Source organism: Chiloscyllium punctatum, chromosome 8, assembly GCF_047496795.1.
Source record: "Chiloscyllium punctatum isolate Juve2018m chromosome 8, sChiPun1.3, whole genome shotgun sequence".
NCBI lineage: Eukaryota > Metazoa > Chordata > Chondrichthyes > Orectolobiformes > Hemiscylliidae > Chiloscyllium > Chiloscyllium punctatum.
The window spans coordinates 29,387,228-29,413,872 of record NC_092746.1 but is presented as its reverse complement, the minus strand read 5'-3'; the positions used below and the strand labels follow the sequence as shown (position 1 = coordinate 29,413,872).

The following is a 26,645-nucleotide window of genomic DNA, read 5'->3' as shown; positions in this document are numbered from 1 at the left end:
AAACACCATTTGCTCTTTGAAAGTTCACTGACTATTTATTATCGTATCAAGATATTCTTCCATTCTCTCCTTTAGTGTGAATTCAACATTTTTGCTCCAGTGTTAAGCTGACGGGTCTATAGTTCACTGGGCATGTTTTATTTTCCTTCTTAAGTACAGTTAACATTTACTATATGCCAGCCTTCTGACACTATAATTTTTTTTCAAACTAATTATTAAAAATGTGCAGTAATGCCTCCGGCATCCGCTAGCTTATTTTTAAATATGTGGATGTATCTCATCCAAACCAGGGAATTCTCTGTCCATATGATCAGTTTATTTAAGATTTCATTGTTCTATTTTAAACAGTTCTCATTTCTAATCTGTCATGTCATGTCAGCCTGTCTTGATCACTAGCAAATAGTGAATCTGAGTCACTATCTAATAGTTTCATCATTTCGTTATTATTATCTGTCACATTATTCCAAGCGACTCTATGCCCATTCTGACTTTATTTTTGTGCCAATAAAATATTTTTCTGTTTGGTTTTATGTTTTTTGATAACTTAATTTCATAGTTCATTTTGAATCCAATTCTTTTTTACCTCTTCTAATCTCTTCATCTTTTCCCGGTCGTATTCTTTCCTGCCGGCCATGTAGTTAGTTTAAGTCTCACTTCGTACCTGACAACTGAGAATTTGATTCTGACACCCCATGTTTAATGCCTAAAAAACTGGTCCACTCTGAGTGACTGAACTGTGATTGGAAAATAGCTTAGTTGTGAAATGTGCTCAACTGCCTTGTATAAAAGCTGTATAAGGTTCAAATAAATCTAAACTGAAAAAAGTAAACACACATTCTACTAGTTCATGTATATTTCAAAAACTGAAGCAAAGAAATTCCATACATGCATTTTGGATGAAATTCTACAGAAGCCAAAAGCGACATAACATCAAAAATGAATGCATACCAACACCAATACATTCTCAATTTTTAAATCATGTAGTACCCTCAAAAATTCATTGCTTTCTTAAAACATTTGAGACTAGATTCCAACATCTGCAGTTTTCTTAAGTAGACAAGGAGGCTGGAAGAACACAGCAAGCCAGGCAGCATCAGGAAGTAGAGAAGTCGACATTTCGGGTATAATCCTTCTTCAGGAAGAAGGGTTATAGCCGAAATATTGACTTCTCCACCTCCTGATGCTGCCTAACTTGCTGTGTTCTCCCAGCCTCCAGCTTGTCTACTACTAAAACATTAGACAGGAAAACCTGTTCACAGGCAGAGGCAAGAGGTCCATTCATTATGTCAGCAAAATATCTTTTATTAAAAAACATCAATCCACTGCCACTTCACAGAAGTGTTACAGCTTTGAAGAAGGTCATACAATTGTATTTGCACTGGCACTTCAAACGAGTGCCACAATTTGGTGCTATTCTCCAGCATTTCCCTATATCATTATACCTTATTCCAATTTAAATAATCATTCAATGCCCTCTCAAACACCTCAATTGAACTGTCTCTCCCATTCTTCCAGGTAGTGCATCCCAAACTCATACTATCCATGTGATTTTTTTTGTCACATCACTGTTGCTTCTTTTAACAAGTCATTTTAAATCGATGTTATTCATTCTTGATCCTTTTAAAAGTGGAACAGTTTTCCCTAATCTACTGTATCAAGCCACCACATGATTTTGAAACTTAATCATCTCTCCAAGAACGATCCAAAATTCTCCAAATTACCCATTATAACTGAAATTTCTCATTCCTAAAACTATTGTTGTAAATCTCTTCAGTGTTCTCTCTCTCTAAAGCATTCATATCCCTTCTAGAATGTGGTGACCACAACTGTACATAATACTCCAGCCGAAGTCTAACAAGTGTCTTTTATAAGTTCAGCATCAGTCCCTTGCTCTTGTACGCTTTGGAGAAAAAAGTGAGGACTGCAGATGCTGGTGATCAGAGCTGAAAAATCGCAGCAGGTCAGGCAGCATCCAAGGAGCAGGAGAATCAACGTTTCGGACATAAGCCCTTCTTCAGGAATGAGGAAGGTTTGCCAAGCAGGCTAAGATAAAAGGTAGGGAGGAGGGACTTGGGGGAGGGGCAATGGGAATGCGATAGGTGGAAGGAGGTTAAGGTGAGGGTGATGGGCCGGGGGGGGCTGGCGGAGAGGTCAGGAAGAAGATTGCAGGTCAAGAAGGCAGTGCTGAGTCTGAGGGTTGGGACTGAGATAAGGTGGGGGGAGGGGAAAATGAGAAAGCTGGAGAAATCTGCATTCATCCCGTGTGGTTGGAGGATTCCTAGGCGGACAGTGAGGCGCTCTTCCTCCAGGTGTCGTGTTATCATGGTCTGGCGATGGAGGAGGCCAAGGACCTGCATGTCCTTGGTGGAGTGGGAGGGGGAGTTAAAGTGTTCAGCCACGGGGCGGTTGGATTGGTTGGTGTGGGTGTCCCAGAGGTGCTCTCTGAAACTATCTGCAAGTAGGCGGCCTGTCTCCCCAACGTAGAGGAGGCCACATTGGGTGAAGCGGATGCAGTAAATGATGTGTATGGAGGTGCAGGTGAATTTGTGACAGATATGGAAGGATCCCTTGGGGCCTTAGAGGGAAGTGAGGGGGGAGGTGTGGGCGCAAGTTTTGCATTTCTTGCGGTTGCAGGGGAAGGTACCGCGAGTGGAGGTTGGGTTGGTGGGGGGTGTGGACCTGATGAGGGAGTTGCGGAGGGAGTGGTCTTTCTGGAATGCTGATAGGGGAGGGGAGGGAAATGTATTCTTGGTGGTGGGGTCTGTTTGGAGGTGGCGGGAATGACGAAGGATGATAAGGTGTATCTGGAAGTTGGTGGGGTGGTAAGGACCAGTGGGGTTCTGTCCTGGTGGCGATTGGAGGGGCGGGGTTCAAGGGCAGAGGAGTGGGAAGTGGAGGAGATGCGATGGAGAGCATCGTCAAACATATCTTGAGGAGAAATTGCGGCATTTGAAGGAGGCCATCTGGGTTGTTCGGTATTGGAATTGGTTCTCCTGTGAGCACATGCGGCAGATTCACCAATACCGAACAACCCAGAGGGCCTCCTCCTTCAAAGACCGCAATTTCCCCTCAGACGTGGTTGACGATGCTCTCCACCGCATCTCCTCCACTTCCCGCTCCTCTCCCCTTGAACCCCGCCCTTCCAATCACAACCAGGACAGAACGCCACTGGTCCTCACCTACCACCCCACCAACCTCCAGATACATCGTATCAACCTTCGTCATTTCTGCCACCTCCAAACAGACCCCACCATCAAGGATATATTTCCCTCCCCTCCCCTATCAGCATTCCGGGAAGATCACTCCCTCTGCGACTCCCTCGTCAGGTCCACATCCCCCACCAACCCAACCTCTACTCCCGGCACAGTCCCCTGCAACCGCAAGAAATGCAAAACTTGCGCCCACACCTCCCCCCTCACTTCCCTCCAAGGCCCCAAGGGATCCTTCCATATCCGTCACAAATTCACCTGCTCCACCACACACCATTTACTGCATCCGCTGCACCCGATGTGGCCTCCTCTATGTTGGGGAGACAGGCCGCCTACTTGCGGATCGTTTCAGAGAACACCTCTGGGACACCCGCACCAACCAACCCAACCGCCCCGTGGCTGAACACTTTAACTCCCCCTCCCACTCCACCAAGGACATGTAGGCCCATGGCCTCCTCCATCGCCAGACCATGGCAACACGACGCCTGGAGGAAGAGCGCCTCACTGTCCGCCTAGGAACCCTCCAACCACAAGGGATGAATGCAGATTTCTCCAGCTTCATTTCCGCTCCCCCCACCTTATCTCAGTCCCAACCCTCGGACTCAGCACCACCTTCTTGACCTGCAATCTTTTTCCCGACCTCTGCGCCCCCACCCCCTCATCTTAAACTCCTTCCACCTATCACATTCCCAACGCCCCTCCCCTAAGTCCCTGCTCCCTACCTTTTATCTTAGCCTGCTTGGCACACCTTGCTCATTCCTGAAAAAGGGCTTATGCCCGAAACGTCGATTCTCTTGCTCCTTGGATGCTGTCTGACCTGCTGCGCTTTTCCAACAACACATTTTTCAGCTCTGTACTCTTTGCCCCAATAATAAAACCCAGGAGACTATATGCTTTACTTACTGCTCTCTCCATCTATCATGCCACATCAGTGCACAAAGACACAGGTCCCTCTCCTCCTAGATCTTATAACATAAAAGCAGAAGTTGCCACTTGTCACTAGTCAGTGACCAAACTCAGCTTCTAATTAATAGGTATCGCTTGTGACACATATGGATCAGAAGGCCCAGGTTTTAGTTCCACTTGCTCCAGAGGTGTGCCATAACATATCTGCATACGTTGATTAAAAATATATCTAACTAGTTAATAGGGCTATCGTGCAGTTGTAGTGTCCCTGCTTCTGGGTCATAAGGTCCAGGTTCAAACCCCACCTGCCTTGGAGGTGTACCATAACACCCAAACAGACTGATTAAAATCACTAACTAGTTAACACAAACTAATGTTTCATGAATTTATTCATTTACAGGAAATACCAATGACTGTAAAGCCAGAAACTTGCCAAATTATTTACAATAGCACAGAGGACATTTTCTGTAATCAGTAATCTTATAAGAATCTTGTACAGTACACTGTACAATCGAATGTTTTACATTACAAGCTAATAATTCCATTATTCAATTCATCAAGATAACTCAACAGAAAAAGAAAGAATTCAGTGCTCACAACTTATGTGTAAGACAGAATATTGTTTCAGGACACACAGATTGAATGAAAGATAAAGTTATTGGAGTACATTCTTTACTGCAGTTATGAAAGACCGGTTAAAACACTGCTTTCACTACAGATGAGCAGTCTGTACTACATTAGCTTCAAGGTTTGCAGATAGTTCTATACACTCTTACAGATACACAGATCTGCTCTCCAACATTAACTTCTCCTGTACGTTGAGAGCAGGCAGGAATTTTGACAATCTCAAAACATTTAAATTAACGACATAAATTTATCAGGTGCCAAAGAAACTTTCTAAAATTATTTTTGATACAACACAATAATAATCCAGGCACTTTCCAACCCAAACAGGACAGGACTGCCTCCCAAAGGATGTTTCACATGGATCTGCATGAGAGATTTTCTCTGTCGAGTTATACTGCTGCACTTGAGCAGATACAAAAAAAACACCAAGAGACAACTACATCATTAAATATCATCAGAAAAATATCAAAAATAATACACAACATAAAATTGCATATTGCCATTAACAAATGGGATCAGGCAGTAGGAGTCTTCACTGTGGTCCCAATTCCAAAATGAGTCACCAATTAATTTCTAAAAGACATGCAAATTACAAAAAATTCAAATAAGGACTAAACATAATTCACGTGTGGTTTTTAACAACATTATTAATAGAATAAAGCTGTTTTAAATAACAGTGAAGGAATTTATAAAAAGCTCCCAAATCTGTTTTGTTCCTGTTTTTAAAACTGCTGAGTAAGGAGTGGTAGGTTTTTTTTAAGAGAATGTCCCATGACATGAAGAAGATCACTTCCATGATGGGTCTTGGAATTTACCCAAGAGAGTGACAGCAGCCAACATTTCATTTTTCCCCCACAAATCACAATGTCATATATCTGTAAGAAGCTACTTCAAGGCACCAAGCATTATTGGGACTTGAAGACAGAAGCATGTGTGTAGATAACCACTTCTTTACAGTTATGGACATGATATAGCAATGCAGACTTAAAATTAATATTTTACTATAAATATTGTTTTATCAATTAACGACTGTTGGGCTGTAAATTGAGCATTTTACTACTATTGCTGTTGCTTTATTCAAGGACTCCGAGATAATTACAAGCCTAAAGAGTGTTTCTTTCCCATTATGCATCAACTTGAGTAGAACAACAAATGCTGGAGACCAACAGTGTTATCCATCCAAATGCAAGGAAGAGCTGACCAATTTTTAAGCAAAAGGTGGGAATGAGATACTGAAACATTTTTTAAAAAAGGTTTATCATTTAGAACAGGAGAAAAAAATCTTCGTTCAAAAGCTTGTGGTTCTTTGGAATTCTCTATCCCAGGGGTTTGTGGATGCAGAGTTAAATGTATTGAAGACAAGGAATTAAGCTCAAGAAATGAAATTAATTACCTCTGTTCCTTAATTTCTTATGTCTATATGAAGCTGGTCTTAGAAATATGAAAACAAATTGTTTATTAATTCATTTACAGGATGAGAGCACCACTGGCAAGGCCAGCATTTATTGTCCATCCCTTATTAAGAGTCAACCACATAACTGTGTATCTACAGTCACATATAGGCCAGGCCAGGCCAGGCCAGACCAGACAAAAATGGCAGCTTCTTTCCCTAAAGGATGTTTGTGAACCTGATGGATTTTTCCAACAATTGACAATGGATTCATGGACATCATTAGATTCTTAATTCGAGATTTTTATCGAATTCAAGTTCCACCATCTATTTCACCTTCTGGAATGGCAGGATTTGAATCCAGGTCCCCAGGACATAGCCCTCTGTATTAATAGTCCAGTAATAATACCACAAGGCTATCACCTCTCCATAAATTTATGGCACAGAGGTCATTTGGCCTATGTTGAGAAAATTTTGGATTCTGTGGACTTAAGTTTTTTTGGCTAGTGTGCAACATGCAGCCTTTTCAAAGGCGAACTGATAAACCCTCTTAACTCACCATGAAAATATACAATCAAAGTAGTCAAACTTTTTTTAAAAATACTTCACCTATTGCTTCCTCCATTTTTAAAAGAAAACTATGCAAACATTAGTCCAGCAGAGAATGTGAAAATAATAGTCAGAACCTCTGCTATTTCCCATTTTGGAGGGTCACTGAACCTGAAATATTAACTCTAATTTCTGTCCACAGCAGCTGCCAGATTGACTGAGTTTTTCCAGCAATTTCGGTTTTTGTTTCTGATTTCCAGCATTCGCCGTTCTTTTTGCTTTTTTAATCTGCTATTTCCTCGCTTCTTCACAGTTCATTCACACTTGAAAAGTTATCACTTTCTCAGACCTTAATACGTCCCGCCCAATAGGCTGATAACTTCCATATCTCACTTGTCTTTCTCAATTACATATATGCACTATTTCCCTCTCTTGTGAAAGCATGTGCAAAATATTCATCTAATGGCCATGCTCTTGTCTTCCACCTTCGAATATAACATACCTTGTAGGGGTAAGTTGAGACCAGATCTTGCCTTTGGCATCCTCCTAGTCTTAAAATCGTCATCGAATATCTTTTGGTGTTCCTTAATTCTACTTGTCAATATTTTGCCATGCACACTCATTAGTTTCCCAATGTCCTTTTTAATATCATGCTGCATTTATACTCCTCTTGACTTTCTGCTGCATTAAAATCTCAATATATGAAACCATCTTCAGCATTTTTAACCCTTATTGCTACAGTTCCAGTCACCACACTACCAGAAGGATGTGGATGCTTTGGTGAGGATACAGAAAAGATTTTAGCTATGAAGAAAGGTTGGATAGTCTGGGCTGGTTTACACTGGAACAATGGAGGTTATGGAGCGAACTGATCGAAGATTGCGCACGGCATAAATAGAGTGGAAAGTATAAAGCTTTTTTCCCAGGGTGGAGGGTTCAATTACTCGGGGAGACAGGTTCAAGGTGGTGGTGGTGGTTGGGGGAAGGTTGAAAAAGAGCAGTGCGAGGCAAGTTTTTCACACAAAGGGTAGCGAGTGCCTGGAACACATTGCCAGAGCAAGTAGTGGAAGCAGACACAATAGCAGCGTTCAAGAAGCACCGGGACGAATGCCTGACTAAGAACGGAACAGAGGGATACGGTTCCTGTAAGTGAAGACAGTTTTAATATGGAAGAACAAAATGTGGCGACAGAGGCTTGGAGGGCCAAATGGCCTATTGCTGAGCTATATTGTTCTTTTCCACTGCTAGTGCTTTGAAACAAAGTTGATAACCCACAGAGTTTCAAAAGATTCATTAGAGCCATGCATTTTTCTTCCTGTTTGTCAAGTTATGAACATTGACAAGAAGAAGTACAGCACAGCCAGGTACAGGATAATGTCCTCTTTAGTGTGTTTAAAACAAATCAGAATAAGTGCACTGGGGTAAACCCTTCAAGGGGAGTGTGACTAAGAGTACCATGTTCAGTTTTGGGCATCAGAACTTAGAAAAACCCCAAAATTATAAAAGAATTTGTTAGAAATTAACCGCTTCCTCTTAGGATCCTGCAAGAATTGGTGCTGGGCCTACTGCTGTTTACAAATGTAGACACAGAATGTAATTTACAATGTAGACACAGAATCAAACAATCTGTACATTTACCAAACTAGAGTGATGGGGTAATGGTCAATACAGAGGTTGGCAACAACAAATTACAAAACAATCACAACAAACTTGAAATAAACAGGCATTTAATTGGTAAAAAGAACTTCAGCATGGGGTATCACAGTGTGGTACAAAATAATAAGCTTGTCATTTCTTATTGGAATGTTAAGAATGCAAGTGGGGAGAGAAACAAATAGATTGAGAGCGGAGAGAATCAGAGGAAAAAAATACATAAACAGATAACCAAATCTGCTCAGAATAAGATGGTAGATCAAGATAGATATCACAAAAGCAAACAAAATACTGAAGTTAATTTTCAGATCGACAGCACTGAAAAGTAGATAAATTATCTAAACTTTTACGCTTCTTGGAGTACTGTGTAAAATAGGATGCAAACAAAAATTAAAAAGCAAAACTGCAAGTTATACCTGTTGGGGAAGGGTGAACTGACTGGGTTTGGTTGAGGTAAGCAGCACAGACATATTTAAGCAGAAGCTAGATAAGCAGTTGGCGAGAAAGAAATAGCAGGTCATGCTGGTCAAGTTAAATGAGGAAGGATGGGGGAAAGCTCAAGCTAAGCACAAATGCTCCAATTTACTAATTGTGCTGAATGGCCTGTTTCAATGCATCACTGTCAGAGATTTATCACCACTCCTTTGTAGTCACTAGATTAAAATCCTTGTATTCTCAAAAAGCAGTATAGACTGCAGTTGAGAAAGGTTGTCCCCCATTCATGTCTCCAGGGCCGAAATATTTCATAATGCAAAGAAAGGCAGAGGGACAGGTGGTGTGGAGGAAGCAGGGAGGATACAGAAGTACTTAGACATACTAGGTGAGTGGGCAAAGAAGTGGCAGACAAAATACAATGTTGTAAAGTGTGAGGTCATGCACGTTTGTAGGAAGAGTAAAAGCATATACTATTTTATAAACAGGGAAAGGCTTCAGACATCTGAAGTGCAAAGGGACTTGGCAGCCCCAGTTCAGGAGTCTCTTAAGGTTAGCATGCAGGTTCAGTTGGTGGTGAGGAAGTCAAGTACAACATTTGCATTCATTTCAAGATAGTTAGAATATAGAGCAGAGATGCACTGCTGAAGCTTTATAAGGCTCTGGTCAGACTGTATTTGGAACAGTGAGAGTGGTTTTGGTCTCAGTATCTAAGGAAAGGTGTGCTGGTATTGGAGGGATTCTGGAGGACATTTGCAAGAATGATCCCGGGTGAAGGGTTTGTTAAATGAGGAGCAGTTGAAGACTCCATGTCCGTACTTGATGGAGTTTAGAAGGATGGGGGGGATCAGATTGAAACATACAGAATTCTGAGAAACCTGGATAATGTGGACGTGAAGATGATGTTTCCACTAGGAGGAGCGACTAGGATCCGAGGTAACATCCTTGGAGTGAAGCGACGATTCTTTAGAACTGAGATGAGGAGGGATTTCTTCAGCCAGAGAGTGGTTAATCTGTGGAACTCATTGCCAAAGAGGACAGTGGAGGCCAAGTCATTGAGTGTATTTAAGACAGAAATAGATAGGTTCTTGACTGTCAAGGGGATCAAGGGTTACAAGGAAAAGGCCGGAGAATGGGGCTGAGAAACATTTCAGCCATGATTTAATGATGGAGCAGACTTAATGGATTGAATGCCCACACCTCCTCCCTCACCTCTATCCAAGGCCCTAAAGGAGCCTTCCACATCCATCAAAGTTTCACCTGCACATCCACCAATATCATTTATTGTATCCGTTGCTCCCGATGCGGTCTCCTCTACATTGGGGAGACTGGGCGCCTCCTAGCAGAGTGCTTTAGGGAACATCTCTGAGACACCCGCACCAATCAACCAAACCGCCCCGTGGCCCAACATTTCAACTCCCCCTCCCACTCTGCTGAGGACATGGAGGTCCTGGGCCTCCTTCACCGCCGCTCCCTCACCACCAGACGCCTGGAGGAAGAACGCCTCATCTTCCACCTCGGAACACTTCAACCCCAGGGCATCAATGTGGACTTCAACAGCTCCCTCATTTCCCCTTCCCCCACCTCATCCGAGTTTCAAACTTCCAGCTCAGTAACTGTCTCCTTGACTTGTCCGACCTGCCTATCTTCTTTCCCACCTATCCACTCCACCCTCTCCTCCTTGACCTATCACCTTCATCTCCTCCCCCACTCACCCATTGTACTCCATGCTACTCTCTCCCCACCCTCCTCTAGCTTATCTCTCCACGCTTCAGGCTCACTGCCTTTATTCCTGATGAAGGGCTTTTGCCCGAAACGTCGATTTCGCTGCTCGTTGGATGCTGCCTGAACTGCTGTGCTCTTTCAGCACCACTAATCCAGTATTTGGTTTTCAGCATCTGCAGTCATTGTTTTTACCTTAATGGATTGAATGGCCTAATTCTGCTCCTATACCTTATTATCAAAGATGGGCAATAAAGGCTGGCTTTAATGAGAATGTGTATAGGGCAGAGGCAGAGAAAGAGTTAAGTTCTGAGTTTTGTGAAAAAAGAGGCTCAGTGAGCATGACAGATCAGGTCATAACTTAGTTAACAATGGGGTGCTGGAGGCAAGGGAAATGGGTTAACAAGGTGGAAAAGCAGTCATTACGTAGAACCATTTAACAAGATGAAGTAGCATTCAGTATGTAAGGTCAGTTTTACAAGGTGAAAAGTATTCATTATGTGAAGCCAGTTATTCATTTTGTACTGGGGCTAATGTCCCCGACAAGGGGGGAGGGGGGGAAAAAAGAGTGCAGGAGGAGATTGAGGTCCCAGTCCTTTGCATGGTACTGGGGTTCAAGTCCCCTGGGGTGGACTTGTTTGATGTTCATGTCCTCTGTGCGGTAGTGGGTTTCAAGTCCTCCACACTATGCTGAGGTTCAAGCTCTATGCTTAAGTGAGGTTTGAGCTTTCTGTGCTTAAGTGGAGTTCGGGTTTTCTGTGTTTAAGTGGGATTCAAGCCCCCCTGAGAAGTAAAATGAGAAGGGGGAGGGTTAAAGTCCCCTAGTGTCAAAATTTGAGGCTCTGCGAGCCTTTGTTCTGGGGGGCGGGGGGACGGAGAGAAAGAATGTAGCACGGATTGTGGCGCCGGCACCATCTGGTCCACAGCAAGGCTTTCTCTTGTTATAAGCGTAATTTCATTGAGAGATTGCAAAACAAAAATGAGAAACAGCGAAATTAATGTTGTGCTAATACTTGGGTTGAAAAAGGAAAGTTTCAATGTAAGCTGTGCCATGTTGAGCGTGTTGTTTAAAAATTTTATTTTGTTAAAATACTGGTTCAGAAAATCCCTTCAAGTAACTGTTTTGCCTTGTTTGAATCAGCATCTCAATTCAATGTGTTTTCTGGGTTATGTAATGGGGCAGATTTTGTTTTTACATTGAAATTGTACAACATTATGTCCTTTTTAAAATCATCCAACTTGTAACCTTAAAACAAATTGAGTGAGTGCCTTGAGCCCCTGATTCGTGTCAAAGTCTACAATGCCTGTTATTAAAAAAAAAGGTAAGGTCAGTCGTCATGCTTTAGCCAGATGAGTGTATTGTATTAAAATATCTTTGCTGCAGCTGTGTCTTTAATGCAGAGAGTGTTTAGAAAAAGAGCACATTTTTAGCTTGATGTTTAGTTAAGATTTTCTAGAGAATATCAGAACTTAAGGCTGAGCTGTTTACATTGTTAACTATTGTTAAGACCTCATTAGCCCCCCCTCATATTGCAAATTCAAAAAAATGCTGATCTCTACCAAAATTGCCACTGTAATTTTGACTGTTTTATTTGGGAAGTTTCATTTGGAGAACATATTTTAAAATATTCTGCATTTGTTTCCCACAAATATTTGAGATTTAAATCTGAACTGAAACTGCCTCTTCAATTGCTAAAGCACAGGAAACATTTTGATGTTTTCTTGCTGTTCCAAACTTTTGAAATACTTTTCCATACAGCTTTCACATTAGCCAAGTATCAATTTATTAAAAGGAAAATAATCTTTGATTAACCTGAACGAGGTATCCAAGGGTTTAATTTTAGGACCATTGATTATTGTTTATAATTGACTGAATTGTTTAGACAGTACAATTTAGAAGTTTATGGATGGTATGGAAGCTGATGTCATAAATAGTGAAAAGAGTAATTGACTTCAAGATAGAGTCATAGAGTCAGAGAGATGTACAGCATGGAAAAAGACCCTTCGGTCCAACCCTTCCATGCCGACCAAATATCCCAACCCAATCTAGCCCCACCTGCCAGCACTCGGCCCATATCCCTCGAAACCCTTCCTTTTCATATACCCATTCAAATGCCTTTTAAATGTTGCAATTGTACCAGCCTCCACCACTTCCTAATTAGGGCGGCACAGTGGTTAGCACTGCTGCCTCACAGCGCCAGAGACCCGGGTTCAATTCCCGCCTCAGGCGACTGACTGTGTGGAGTTTGCACATTCTCCCCGTGTCTGCGTGGGTTTCCTCCGGGTGCTCTGGTTTCCTCACCCAGTCCAAAGACGTACAGGTTTGGTGAATTGGCCATGCTAAATTGCCCGTGGTGTTAGGTAAGGGGTAGATGTAGATGTAGGGGTATGGGTGGGTTGCGCTTTGGCGGGGCAGTGTGGACTTGTTGGGCCGAAGGGCCTGTTTCCACACTGTAAGTAATCTAATCTAATCTAAATGTAATCTAATCTAATCTAATCTAATGTTGAAATTGGCAGACACAAACTAAATGTGTGACTGTCTCCAGACTGAAAACCCCTTGGCAAGGAAGGAATGAGAGGGGAAATACAAAGATGCTTTCAGCAGCTAACATCTTCTCTAGAGCTTCTCCATTCACAGGTAAAGCACACCTTCGAATCACTGCCCACCCCTCCACAGCCTAATCTAACTGATTCAATCAGCTCCCCAGTCATGAACAAGAAAAGTGAAGAAGCTAACAACAGTGAAGAGGAGGTCTGTACGCTTTTTGTCAGTGGCCTTCCTGCAGACATTAAACCATGTAAGCCTTACCTTGTCTTTTGATCATTTAAGGGATATGAAGGTTCACTGATCAAGCTAACATCATAAGGGCCAGTTGGCTTTGTTACATTTAATCAGCAGAGCGGGAGCAGAAGCAGCAAAGAATGCTGCATTCATCTAGTCTGCTGTTGCATGCTCAGTTTCGCTGGTATCCTCCATCTGAAGCATCTCTGCAAGGATGGAAGCCTCATCAGTTTCGTGAAGCATTTAACTGCCCTTATCCAAGAATCCGGATTTCTCCGTGGAGTGGTGTGCAAGGACAGAATGGATCTTATCATCAGGTTGGACTTTGGAGAACTGGCTCGGTTCCACTTGATTTGGAGGGGATGGAGTGGCAACTAAGGACTGTGGATTTAAGAACTTTTTTTCTCCACATGGGAGGATTCTTCACACTCTAATTACTGTAATGGACTGGTAATTTTTGTTGTTATAATCATTGCATGTTGTGTATCAATAGCTTGTGGCTATCAGTGTCTTATGAAAGCTGGTAGTATCATCTCGATGGTTATCATGAAATGACAAAAAGAGGGACTGAGAATGTGAATAGGATATAAGCAGGCAGGGAAAGAGTTAAGTTGTAAGTTTTGAGAAACAAAATGTTCAGCTGAGCATGACTCAGATCAGATAACGTACAGTTAACAATGGGGTGCTGGAGGCGAGAGTAATGGGTTAACGAGGTGGAAAAGCAGTCATTACGTAGAGCCATTTAACAAGATGAGGTAGTATGTGATATCAATTCAACAAGGTGAAAAGTATTCACTATGTGAAGCCAGTTATTCATTGTGTTAACAGCAAATGGCTTAATCTTTATTATTGACACTCACTGAGCGTAACAGTCACCCAATCAATATGTATGTTCCCTTATCTGGATGGTCCTCCCTGTAAAATGACTACATAATTCATTGAGAAACTGCTGTTGCAGACAAGATCGTGAACTCATGTCTCTGTACACATGGGCAATCATTCTCTCTCCGTCTAGAGTCCAGAACAAAGATGAAGGAGTTAAAACTACACTGTCTCCAAGCATTTTGCTTCAACTGAAGGAGGAACAGGATGACATTAAGGCCTGCAATTCTCGCTGTCTCACTGGTCATCTTGCTCCAGACCACTGACTGTCTCTCTGTCGCTCACCACTCTGCTCTTTTATAGGAGGGATGCAACACAGAGTCTGCAGTAACAATGCCAACAAGGGAAACAGTCAGGGAGTGTGCCAATGGTTGCCAAATATTCAAAGGGAAAACAATAACAGCATCAGTGACACCATGCCTACCAGTAGGAGTACTGATATCTTTCAGAATCACAACAATGGTCAATAACAAACTTTCAGTTTCAGTGTGATGACAGAGGAGATAGTGGAATATGAAAGACTTGCATCCAAGCACATGTCAAATTCTGATTCTCAGAAACTGCACGAGTAGACCAGATGACACTCTCAGAATATCTCACTTCCCCAATTGGAACAGGCTGAGCCTCAGTCAGTACTAAATTACAGTCCATGTGCAAATGGATCAATTACAAAGATGCCAAATGCTGGGAGCCCACGTGTAACTCAGATCGTGATTAAAGTTTACTGTCTCAGAATTCAAAGTAAAATCTTTTGTCACATACTACTCCTAAACAATTTTATCAGTATACATTTTGGTTACTTACATATGCTCTCAATCATTTCCGAAGATGAAGTTCCTCATGTACTTCAGGCATCCAAAAACCACAGATTACAAAACAATGGCACAAATAAGCAAGAATGGAGGGCTTTCCAATGAGACACTATTACTCACACAAGATACTCCAGTAACTAGGCCAAAGCGCCGAAATAATCTAATTGTAACTCTATAAATATTTTAAAAACATTTCATTACCTCAGAATCAGATGATCGTCAATAGAACCACTTTGTTGCCCCATTAAAAATCCCAAAACTAACCTACTGCCCAGCAATTCTAGGAATTAGAATAAAGGAAATTGTTTTGAATGTTCTTTTCACATTTGTATCCATTTTATAAGAGAAAAAGAAAGGAACTGCGACGAAAAACAGAATTAGTTTACAAAACCAATAAAAAGCCAAATAAATTCCAGCCCAAGTATAATTTCTAGCCAAATAAAATTTTATTGTGAAAGGTAAAGACAAGAACTTAACAACTAGGAGCAGTCACGGAGACATATAGCATGGAAACAGAACATTCGGTCTAACTGGTCCAAACAGAACCCCAAACTAACCTAGTCCCATCTGCCTGTGTTTGACCCATATTCCCCCAAACATTTCTTATTCATGTACTTATCCCAAATGTCTTTTAAACTTTGTAACTGTACCTGCATCCACCAGTTCCTCTGGAAGTTCATTCCACACACATACCACTGTGTAAAAAAAAATTGCCTCATCTTTTTTTAAATGTTTCTCTTCTCACCTTAAAAATATGTCGCCTATTCTTGAAATTCATTACCCTTCAGAAGAGACACCTGCCATTCACCTTATCTATGCCCCTCATGATTGTATAAACCTCTATAAAGATTATCCCTCTATCTCTTACACTTCAGTTAAAAAAAGTCCCAGCCTCTCCCACCCTCTCCTTATAACTCAAATCTTCCATTCCCAGCAACAGTCTGGTAAATCTCTTCTGAGCCCTCCCCAGTTTTAGATCTTTTCTATAACAAGGCAACTAGAACTAGGCATAGTATCCAGAAGCGGCCTTACCAACATCCTGTACAACCTCAAATAACATCCCCACTCCTACACTCAAAGGTCTGAGCAATGAAGGCAAGCCCTTCAAGCCTGCTGTGCCATTTAACACAATCATAATTCATCTTATTTCAGCTTCAACTCCACTTTCCAGCTCACTCTCCATTACCCTTCAACTCATTAGTAATTAAATATCTGACTCCTTGTTAAATTTAGCCCATGTCCTAGCATTCACCACATGCTGTGGTAGTGAATTCTACAGATTCATGACCCTTTGAGAGAAGTAATTTCTCCACTGTTTTAAATCTGCCACCCTTTAACCAAACAGATTGGTCAAATGGGCAGATCAATAGCAGGTGGAATTTAACCTCAATAAATATGAGATGATGCACTTTGGAAGAAGAAATGGGACAAGGGAGCAATCAATGAATGGCAAGGCACTAGGAAGCTCAGAAGAGATCTTGAGGTGCTTGCCTAGATCCCTGAAGGTTACAGAACAGGTTAATAGTGTAGTTAAGGACACATAAGGGATACTTGTTTTTATCAGTTGTGGCACAGATTATAAGAGCAGGGAGGTCATGTCTAAGCTGTACAGAACATTGGTTAGGTCATAGCTGGAGTACGGTGTACAGTTCTAGTCACCACATTATAGGAAGGATGTGATTGCACTGGAGGGAACAGAGGAGATTTACCAGGATGTTGCCTGGGATGAAGCATTTCAGCTAAGAGAGGCTGGATAAGCTCGATTTTTTTGGAGCAGAGAAGGTAGAAGGGAGGGCCAGCTAGAAATGTAGGAGATTATCATAACTCTCAGCTTTCAGTTGGTTTGAAATAGTTCACTCAGTACTTTCTCCCTAGTGATAATGATTGTTCCAAGTTCCTCCCTTGCTATAACCTCTGCATTACCTGTTAACATTGGGATGGTACTAATGTCCTCCATGTGAAAATCGAAGCAAAATATTTTAGTTGGGAGCAATTATATCCTTAAACAATTGCCACTGCTCATCAATTGTCCTACTACTTAATCTTCGCACCAAGTCCATTAGGGCTAGATCTGGCCTCTTGCCTGTGTAACTGTTTTAGTTTAAGTTCAGAATGGTAATGATGACCTCCAGTTTCTCATCCTCCAAATGAATCTGAAATTCTAGCACAATATGATCACTCTTTTCTGGAGAATCCTTTACCATGAAAGGAGTTAATCCCACCTCATTACATAGTACCAAATACACAATAGCCTGCTCCTTGGTCGGTTCCTGAACATATTGCGCCAAGAAATAATCTCTAACACAGTCAACGAACTCTCCTTGCTCATTTGAATAAGCTAGTCTATATACATTTCAAAATCACTTATGAGTATTGCTGTACCTTCCTTACAAGCCCTAAGTGTTTCCTGGTTTATATGATGACTCACTGCAGGAGTACAGTTTGGGGACCAACAGATTACTTCCACCAGGGATTTCTTTCCCTTGCTATTTCTTACTTCTAACCAGACTGATTCTACCTCTTGATCTCCAATGTGGTATCATTTCTTACTGATCTTTTGGTTTACTACAAAAGCTACACCACTCCTTTTTCTTCCTGGCTATTTTTCCAAAACACTGAATACACTTTGATATTCAATTTCCAAACCTGGTCTCCCTGCAACCACCTCAGTCATAACCAAACTAAACCAATTTGTCTCCAATTGCATTAACTGATTAGTTTTATTCAAAATGCTTCATGCATACGCATATACATACAAAGCCTTCATGTTTATTTTATTATCAAATTTCCCAACATTCTGTGCCTTCCTTTTCTTTTCTGGTAGCAATCAGACATCACTAATCTCCACCCCCACCTTCTCGTTTAAACTTTGATATTCTTATTTTCCAAGCAACTGAACCCCTCCCCATCCCCCTTCTATCCTCATTTTATTGTTTGCATACAAATGTAAAGTTGTTAAAAGACTATGCAAACAAATAGTAAATGATCATGTTTGTACTGATTGGCATACTTATTTTCCTTCGTTTATTCTCATTCGTTTGGCCGAACTGGTCCTCACCCTTAACGATTTCTCCTTTGAATCCTCCCACTTCCTCCAGACCAAAGGCGTAGCCATGGGCACACGTATGGGCCCCAGCTATGCCTGTCTCTTTATTGGCTATGTAGAACAGTTGATCTTCCGTAATTACACCGGCACCACTCCCCACCTCTTCCTCCGCTACATTGATGACTGCATTGGCGCCACCTCGTGCTCCCGCGAGGAGGTTGAGCAATTCATCAACTTCACCAACACATTCCACCCTGACCTTAAATTTACCTGGACTATCTCTGACACCTCGCTCCCCTTCCTGGACCTCTCCATCTCCATTAGTGACGATCGACTTGACACTGACATTTTTTACAAACCCACTGACTCCCATACCTACCTGGATTACACCTCTTCCCACCCTATCTCTTGCAAAAATGTCATCCCGTATTCCCAATTTCTCCACCTCCGCCGTATCTGCTCCCAGGAGGACCAGTTCCACCATAGGACACACCAGATGGCCTCCTTCTTTAGAGACCGCAATTTCCCTTCCCACATGGTTAAAGATGCCCTCCAACGCATCTCGTCCACATCCCGCACCTCCGCCCTCAGATCCCACCCCTCCAACCGTAACAAGGACAGAACGCCCCTGGTGCTCACCTTCCACCCTACAAACCTTCGCATCAACCAAATCATCCACCGACATTTCCGCCACCTCCAAAAAGACCTCACCACCAGGGATATATTTCCCTCCCCACCCCTTTCCGCCTTCCGCAAAGACCGTTCCCTCCGTGACTACCTGGTCAGGTCCACACCCCCCTACGACCCACCCTCCCATTCTGGCACTTTCCCCTGCCACCGCAGGAACTGTAAAACCTGTGCCCACACCTCCTCCCTCACCTCTATCCAAGGCCCGAAAGGAGCCTTCCACATCCATCAAAGTTTCACCTGCACATCCACCAATATCATTTATTGTATCCGTTGCTCCCGATGTGGTCTCCTCTACATTGGGGAGACTGGGCACCTCTTAGCAGAGTGCTTTAGGGAACATCTCTGAGACACCCGCACCAATCAACCAAACCACCCCGTGGCCCAACATTTCAACTCCCCCTCCCACTCTGCCGAGGACATGGAGGTCCTGGGCCTCCTTCACCGCCGCTCCCTCACCACCAGACGCCTGGAGGAAGAACGCCTCATCTTCCGCCTCGGAACACTTCAACCCCAGGGCATCAATGTGGACTTCAACAGCTTCCTCATTTCCCCTTCCCCCACCTCATCCTAGTTTCAAACTTCCAGCTCAGTTACTGTCTCCTTGACTTGTCCGACCTGCCTATCTTCTTTTCCACCTATCCACTCCACCCTCTCCTCCTTGACCTATCACCTTCATCTCCTCCCCCACTCACCCATTGTACTCCATGCTACTCTCTCCCCATCCCCACCCTCCTCTAGCTTATCTCTCCATGCTTCAGGCTCACTGCCTTTATTCCTGATGAAGGGCTTTTGCCCGAAACGTTGATTTCGCTGCTCGTTGGATGCTGCCTGAACTGCTGTGCTCTTCCAACACCACTAATCCAGTATATACTTATTTTCCTGTCTACAACAACACCTTTTGACTCCCTTGTCATTCGACTACCTAACTCAGTCTTAAAAAGATTCAATGGCACAGCCTCCACTGCTCTCTGTGGAAGAGGAATTCAGATTAATAATCCTCAGAAGAAAATTCTCATTCTCAATTTAAATAGGAGAAATCTTATTTTAAAATTATTAATTCTAGTATCTCTCATAAGGAGAACCACCCTTTTGAGCATCTGCGCTGTCAACTCCCTTCAAAACCTTACATGCTTCAATAAGATCACCTCACATTCTAAACTCCAACTTGTACAGGCCAGAACTGTCCAACCTTCTTTGTCGAGTGAATCTCTCTGAACTGCTTCTTATGCAACTACTGTATTCCCTTCATTAAGTAAGGAGGCCAAAACACTATAGTAATCTGTGCAATTGCTGCAAAACTACCACAATTGTATACTCCATTCTCTTTGCAATAAATGATATTTCATTTGCAATCTCATTTTTATGTATGGTACTGAATTTTGCACTGAAATTTAATGTTATTTGGAGAACAAAAATGGTACAGCATTGTCTATAATGGATAGTGAGATTGGGGAAGCAACTGTATATCTCTAAAATCATAATGGCTTAGTCTGAACCAAGAAGTGTGAGTTTAGAATAGTGAATTCAAGGTCAAATTAGGAATTGAAAGCAAAATAAAAAGAAACTAACTTGAGAAAGAAAATATATGGAAAGAAATAAAATTGTTTAAATTGTTGTCTTGGAGATCCCAAGAAATAAGACTCCACACATATATAAATGATAATTTTCAGTGTCAGAGAAATTAGTTGGCAGTAATTAAAATATATCACAATACTAAAACTTCAATTGCAACAAAATGGGTGAGCCCATTTTTTTGACATGGTACATTGGGAATTGATCATGCTAGTACAATAACTTCATTCTATTCCAGGTGTTTCAATGCTATAAGATATCAATATAGCACAACTTTCAGAGAAGGAAGCTACCTTGGGATAACAACATCACAATTTCCAAACTTAGTGAAAACTGAACACCAGTTTATGGTTAACAGTTGAGCGCCATGATATTATTTCAACAGCAAATTTCAGCTCAATATAGTGCCATATTTTCCCCATGGCAAAATGTATGTTAATTTGAAGCACATGTTGTACCTGGGACCATGTAGTCTGTTGTACTGGATCTTGTTCAGCTACGTATATAGACAACTAAGACATTAGTTTCCAATATGCATTCCTACTTCATCTGAAAGGAAGTTTGTAGACAAAGGCAAATCAAGTGTGTACTTGTTAAATGTGCATTCCATCCCCACACTTTCCCCACCCATATAGTGCAATAAAATCCTCTATTTCCCCATCGAAGAAAGTAAAAACATTTCTTATTACTTAGCAACAGAAGTCTTAATCTGTTAAAGCATTAACGATTACAGCATAATGAATTCACAAGTCTTCTTTAAAGTAAATTAAAATCTAAGGTACTCCACAAACATGTGATCAGACTAAAATGAACAGCCAAACGGGATGGTTCAGGTCAAATGACAGAGGAAACTGGAGAGGCAATGGATCAGGAAGGGAACTCCATAGTTAAGGACCATGATAGCTAAATGCATCACCACTGAATGAATGAAAAAAAGAAGACAGGATATATTAAAGGCCAGAGTAGAGAGGCAGGAGACTGGAAGAATACAGCAAGCCGGGTAGCATCATATTTAAAAGGCCAGAGTGGCAGGAAGGTGAAGGCATTGTCTGTAAGTTAGAGAGACAGTCGAGGGAAAAGGTGATAAAAATTTCCAAATGCAAGAATTGGAAAATGGACGCATGGAGAGAGTCAAGGCTAATTTTGGTTTGATAATAAAGCGAATGGGGCAATTCAAGATAACGCGTGGACAGAAGGGGGCTGAGTAAGCTGAAGTTTGAAGGACATGAAATATAAAGGCAGTCAGTGGGAAGTACCAAAAAGAAGGAACGGATAAGAGTTTCAGTAAAGAGGTGTTAAAGCAGGAATGATGGAAAAATAGGTGATGAAGGACATGGGACGGTCATTTAACTGAGGTCTAACACAATGCCGCCGTCCAGAACTCCCTGATCGTAGGCACAGCAGTGAGGCTCGCGGTGCCTGAACTCCGGGATAGGCCCCTCACCTTCGACCCGGGGTCTCCCGCTACATCACACCCAACCCCTTCCCCCATCGCCCAGACTGACCCAGGTACAGGATGGTCGGGATGAATCCCCAACGGATGACGAACTGTCCGCAGCGGAATACCTGCTGCAGCCGCTGTTTGGTTTCTTTACTCATTTTGACCATCCTTGCCGGGATTTCTGTGCACGCTGCCGGCAGCAGGAAGCGCTTCAACGGAAAGGCGATCGCAAACGGAAATGGTCCGCCGATCACAGCGCCGCCTGCCGGCTGGGAGGAGGAGAAGACGTTTCCGTTTCCGCTTCCCCCACCCGTCGGTCACAGCGCCGCCTGTCGCCTGGGAGGAGGCGAAGACGTTTCCACTGCCACCCGTCGGTCACAGCGCCGCCTGTCGCCTGGGAGGAGGAGAAGACGTTTCCGCGCCCACTCGTCGGTCACAGCGCCGCCTGTCGTCTGGGAGGAGGAAACACTTCCACTTGTATTCGTGGGTCACAGCGCCCTGGCACTGGAGCGCCGCCTATTGGGGAATCCGATTGTAAATTGGATAAGCCCTGAGGGTTTAACTCAGAATTTGGGGAGAGTTGGATGTCATACAGCAAACCTGGAAGTTAATGTTAGTGGTTAGGATAGTTATGGAGTCCATATCAGAAGTTGCAGTCATTGGCAAAGTGTGCTCAGATGAACACAAAATGCTGGCTTAAGAGAAAATAGCTACAATTGTCCCCTACCAGCTCCTGTTCACATCACTGAAGGTATGAGGCAAAACTGAGAATTCTTCCATGAGCAATTGCATAATTATGCGACAGCAACTCATTTGTTGGACAAACCAGAACATGATGTGGAGGTCGGAGTCGAGAGTGTGTTGCTGGGAAAGCACAGCAGGTCAGGCAGCATCCGATGAGCAGGAGAATCGACATTTCGGGCATAAGCCCATCATCAGTAACTGATGGACCAGCTCAGAGATCACGTAATACCAGGTTATAGTCCAACACGTTTATTTGAAATCACAAGTGGAGCGCTGCTCATTCGTCAGGTGAAGTGAAGAAAAGCACACAGGCATAGAATTTATAAATCACACAACACCAAGTGAGAGTTCAACAGATTTATTTGGAACTACTAGCTTTCAGAGCACCGCTCCTTCATCAGGTAACTAGTGGCAGGAACATAAGACACAGAATTTATAGCAAAAGATCACAGTGTCATGCAATTAAACCGACATATTGAACAAACCTAGATTGTTGTTAAGTCTGTCATCTTTTAGAATGGTTGTGGGTTTCAGTTCATTAACATGTATATCCCAGGACTTCCTTTAAGTCACATTCTCGAGGTAACTTAAGGTTTTATTTAAAAAAAAGTGACATCTCAACTCAGATAATGTATTAAAAAGTGTGAGGTTAGAGTCTGTCTGTATCCAAATCTTGAGTCAGACTGGTTCTACTTCCAAAGTAGGAATTGATAAAATGTTATATGGATTGTCTGCCTGCAGGTTGTTTGTTTTTGAGCAAAAATAGAATGTATCTGTAAATACAATTCTGCAAATGCAAATTCACCCCATAGATATTTGTGTGTGTGCGCGCACGCACACACGCATGTGAGAGAGCGAGAGACAGCAATGGACACCTGAAGGTGCTGAAGGATGCCCTCATATGGATAGGATGCGATGCTCAACTCATTGATTGCCAGTTCCGCCGTGTCACATGAGAAACCATCATGACCTCCTCAGGAGACTGTGTTCATTCATCCAGACATGGGATGCAATGGATAGGATACCCTTCGTTGTCCAGTACTTGCCGGGAGCAGAGAAACTATACCATGGTCTTCTCAGCCTGCAACACATTATTGATGAGAATGAGCACCTTGCCAACACCTTCATTACGCCCCACTTCTCGCCTTTAAACAACCACCAAACTTTAAACAGTCCATTGCTCACATTAAACTGCGCATCCTTCAGGACAACATCGCCAAAACACCATACAACCCTGTCACGGCAACCACTGCAAGACGTGTCAGAGTGTCGACATATATACCATCCACCATGTACACAGTGGGTACCCCATGTGACTCGGCCCACATTGTCTATCTCATACGCTGCAGGCTAGGATGCTCTAAGGCATGGTACATTGGCAAGATCAAGCAGATGCTATGACAACAGGTGTATGAACACCACGCAACAATTGCCAAACAGGGATGTTCCCTCCCAGTCAGGGAACGCTTTCAGTGGTCAGGGACATTCGACCTCAGATCTTTGGGTGACCATCCTCCGTGGACTTTAGGATACGTAACAACTCAGAGTGGCCGAGCAGAGACTGATAGCTAAGTTCAGTACCCATGAGGGTGGCCTCAACCGGGACTTTGGGTTCCTGTTACACTACAGGTGACCTCGCCACACTATACACTCTCACGCACACATACACACACACTCACGCAGACCCTCTCATACACATGCTCTCTCTCAGACACACACACATATAGCCTCTCACAGGCTTATACTCCGTTACACTCATGCACACACTCTACCAAACATGCACACGTGCAAACACACACACTCTCATGTGCACTTACATGTACATACACTGTCTCTCTCTCTCTCTCTCTCTCTCTCTCCCCCGCCCCCCCCGCATGCACACACGCAAGTCTATGATGTGAATTTGCATTTGCAGAAACTATCTATTTTTGCTCAAAAAATACACACCTGCAGGCAGTCAATGTCGGCAGTCAATCCATGTAACATTTTATAAATTCCTACTTTGGAAATAGACTGACTCAAGATTAGGATACAGACAGATTCTAGCCTTAGCCTTGCACCTTTAATACATTATCTGATCTGAGATGTCACCTTTTTTAATAAAACCTTAAGTTATCTCGAGAATGTGACTTAAAAGTTGTTCTGGGATTTACATGTTAATGAACCGAAACCTGCAACCCATTCTAAAAGATGAAAGACTTAACAGCAATCTAGGTTTGTTCAACATATTGCTTTAATTGCATGACACTGTGATCTTTTGCTATAAATTCTGTGTCTTATGGCCCTGCCCCACTAGTTACCTGATGAAGGAGCAGCGCTGTGAAAGCTAGTGCTTCCAAATAAACCTGTTGGACTATAACCTGGTGTTGTGTGATTTTTAACTTTGTCCACCCCAGTCCAACCCGACACCTCCACATCATAGAATTCATAGGCAGAGAGATCAAACGATCACGTAGTACAAATGGTGTGAGTGAAGTGTCAACAGCTGAATAGTAATGCCCTATAATCAGATTAATTGAGGCAGAGAGATAATTACAAAAACTTAAAAATAAGGCAGTGCTGGAGACAAACCAAATGACTGCAATAAATGATAGGTATAAGAGTCATATGCAGAGGGTCTAACCAAAGTAACAAGTAATCCAAAACTATACAAACTAATTAAATGGGGAGATCATAACAAGTTATAAAGGTGATGGTGTCAGAACAGGACAGTAAGGTAGATTTACAAATACAGAATAGTACGGTGAGGCTACATGTAGTGCAACATGAACCCAAGATCATGGTTGAGACCGTCTTCATGGATACAAAACTTGGCTATCAGTTTCTGCTCAGTGATTCTGCATTGTTGTGTATCTCGAAGGCCACTGTGGAGGATGCTTAACCGAAGACCGGAGGCTGAATGTCCTTGACTGCTGAAATGTTTCCCCACTGGGAGGGAACAATCCTGTCTGGCAACTGTTGCATGATCTCCATTCATCCATTACTGTAGCATCTGCATGTTCTCGACGACATACCAGGCCTTGGGACATCCTTGCCTGAAGCGTATGGAGGTAGACAACATTAGCTGACTTTATAGGTCATTGGATTACAGGTCATCCTTTCACTTACTATTCAGCTGTTGACACTTCACTCACACCATCTGATACTTTTGATCATCTGCAGAGACTTTAACTATTCTACCCATTGACACGACACTCCACTCACACCATTTGTGTGATCCCTTGACCTGTTTGCCTATTGATCTCTCAATTCTGTGATGAAGAGGTGCCGGTGTTAGACTGGGGTGTACAAAGTTAAAAATCACACAACACCAAGTTATAGTCCAACAGGTTTATTTGGAAGTATTAGTTTTCAGAGCATTTCTTCTTTATCAGGTGGCTGCTGCTCCGAATGCCAGTACTTCCAGATAAATCTGTTGGACTATAACCTGGTGTTGTGTGATTTGTAAATTCTGTGCCTGTGTGCTTTTTTTCACTTCACTTGACGAATGAGCAGTGCTCCAAAAACCTAAGCAAATAGAAGTGCTATTCTTTTATCATTAGGAGATCCAGCAGAGAGAGAGCAAGCTAATGTTTCGAGTCTGGATGACTCTTCACCAGAGCTGAAGTGGAGTATGGAAAAGGCAGCATTTATGCTGTAATTGAGGGGAGGTGTGGTGGTGGTGGGTTGTAGAGTACTGGTAAAAAGATGTTGATAGTTCAGATTAATGATTGGAATGAGAGAGTGGCAGAACAATGGTGTGTATAATTGCCAGATGTGAAAGAAAAGATAATTTCACTGGGACAGGAGGAGGGGAGAGAGGCATGCTGACAGAGAATGTAACAAATAAAGCTAAAAGGGAAGAAATGGATTTCAGCATCTGCAGTAATTTGTTTCTACACTTTTATCATTCTTGGGCAGAGACTGTTTCAAGATACATTACACCCTCAGTCTGTCTGAAGAGCAATAAAAAAATGCAGAACAGAAATTTTAAAGGCTTTACAGGCATGCTTTGAGCTTGAAGTGAAAGTTACATATGATTGTTTCCTAGTAATGACTACAGACCAAAGTGTAAACAAGTGGTGGACTCTCCCTCTTTATGGTCATTCAAGCGGGCATTGGATAAGCATATGGAGGTTCTTGGGCTAGTGTAGGTTAGGTAGGCTTCAGTCGGCGCAATACCGAGGGCCGAAGGGCCTGTACTGCGCT

At 42.6% G+C, this 26,645-nt stretch overlaps 1 protein-coding gene across 1 annotated transcript in view; it reads right to left on the bottom strand.

Annotated features, from left to right (window-relative positions):
* Positions 1 to 21,954, bottom strand: part of tomm7 (translocase of outer mitochondrial membrane 7 homolog (yeast)) — a 31,406-nt gene extending 9,452 nt beyond the window's left edge. The window contains exon 1 of the mRNA XM_072575315.1: positions 21,778 to 21,954. Coding sequence (XP_072431416.1) covers positions 21,778 to 21,880 — 103 coding nt within the window. The 5' untranslated portion in view covers positions 21,881 to 21,954. The remainder of the gene's footprint in view (positions 1 to 21,777) is intronic.
* Positions 21,955 to 26,645: the final 4,691 nt, after the last annotated feature.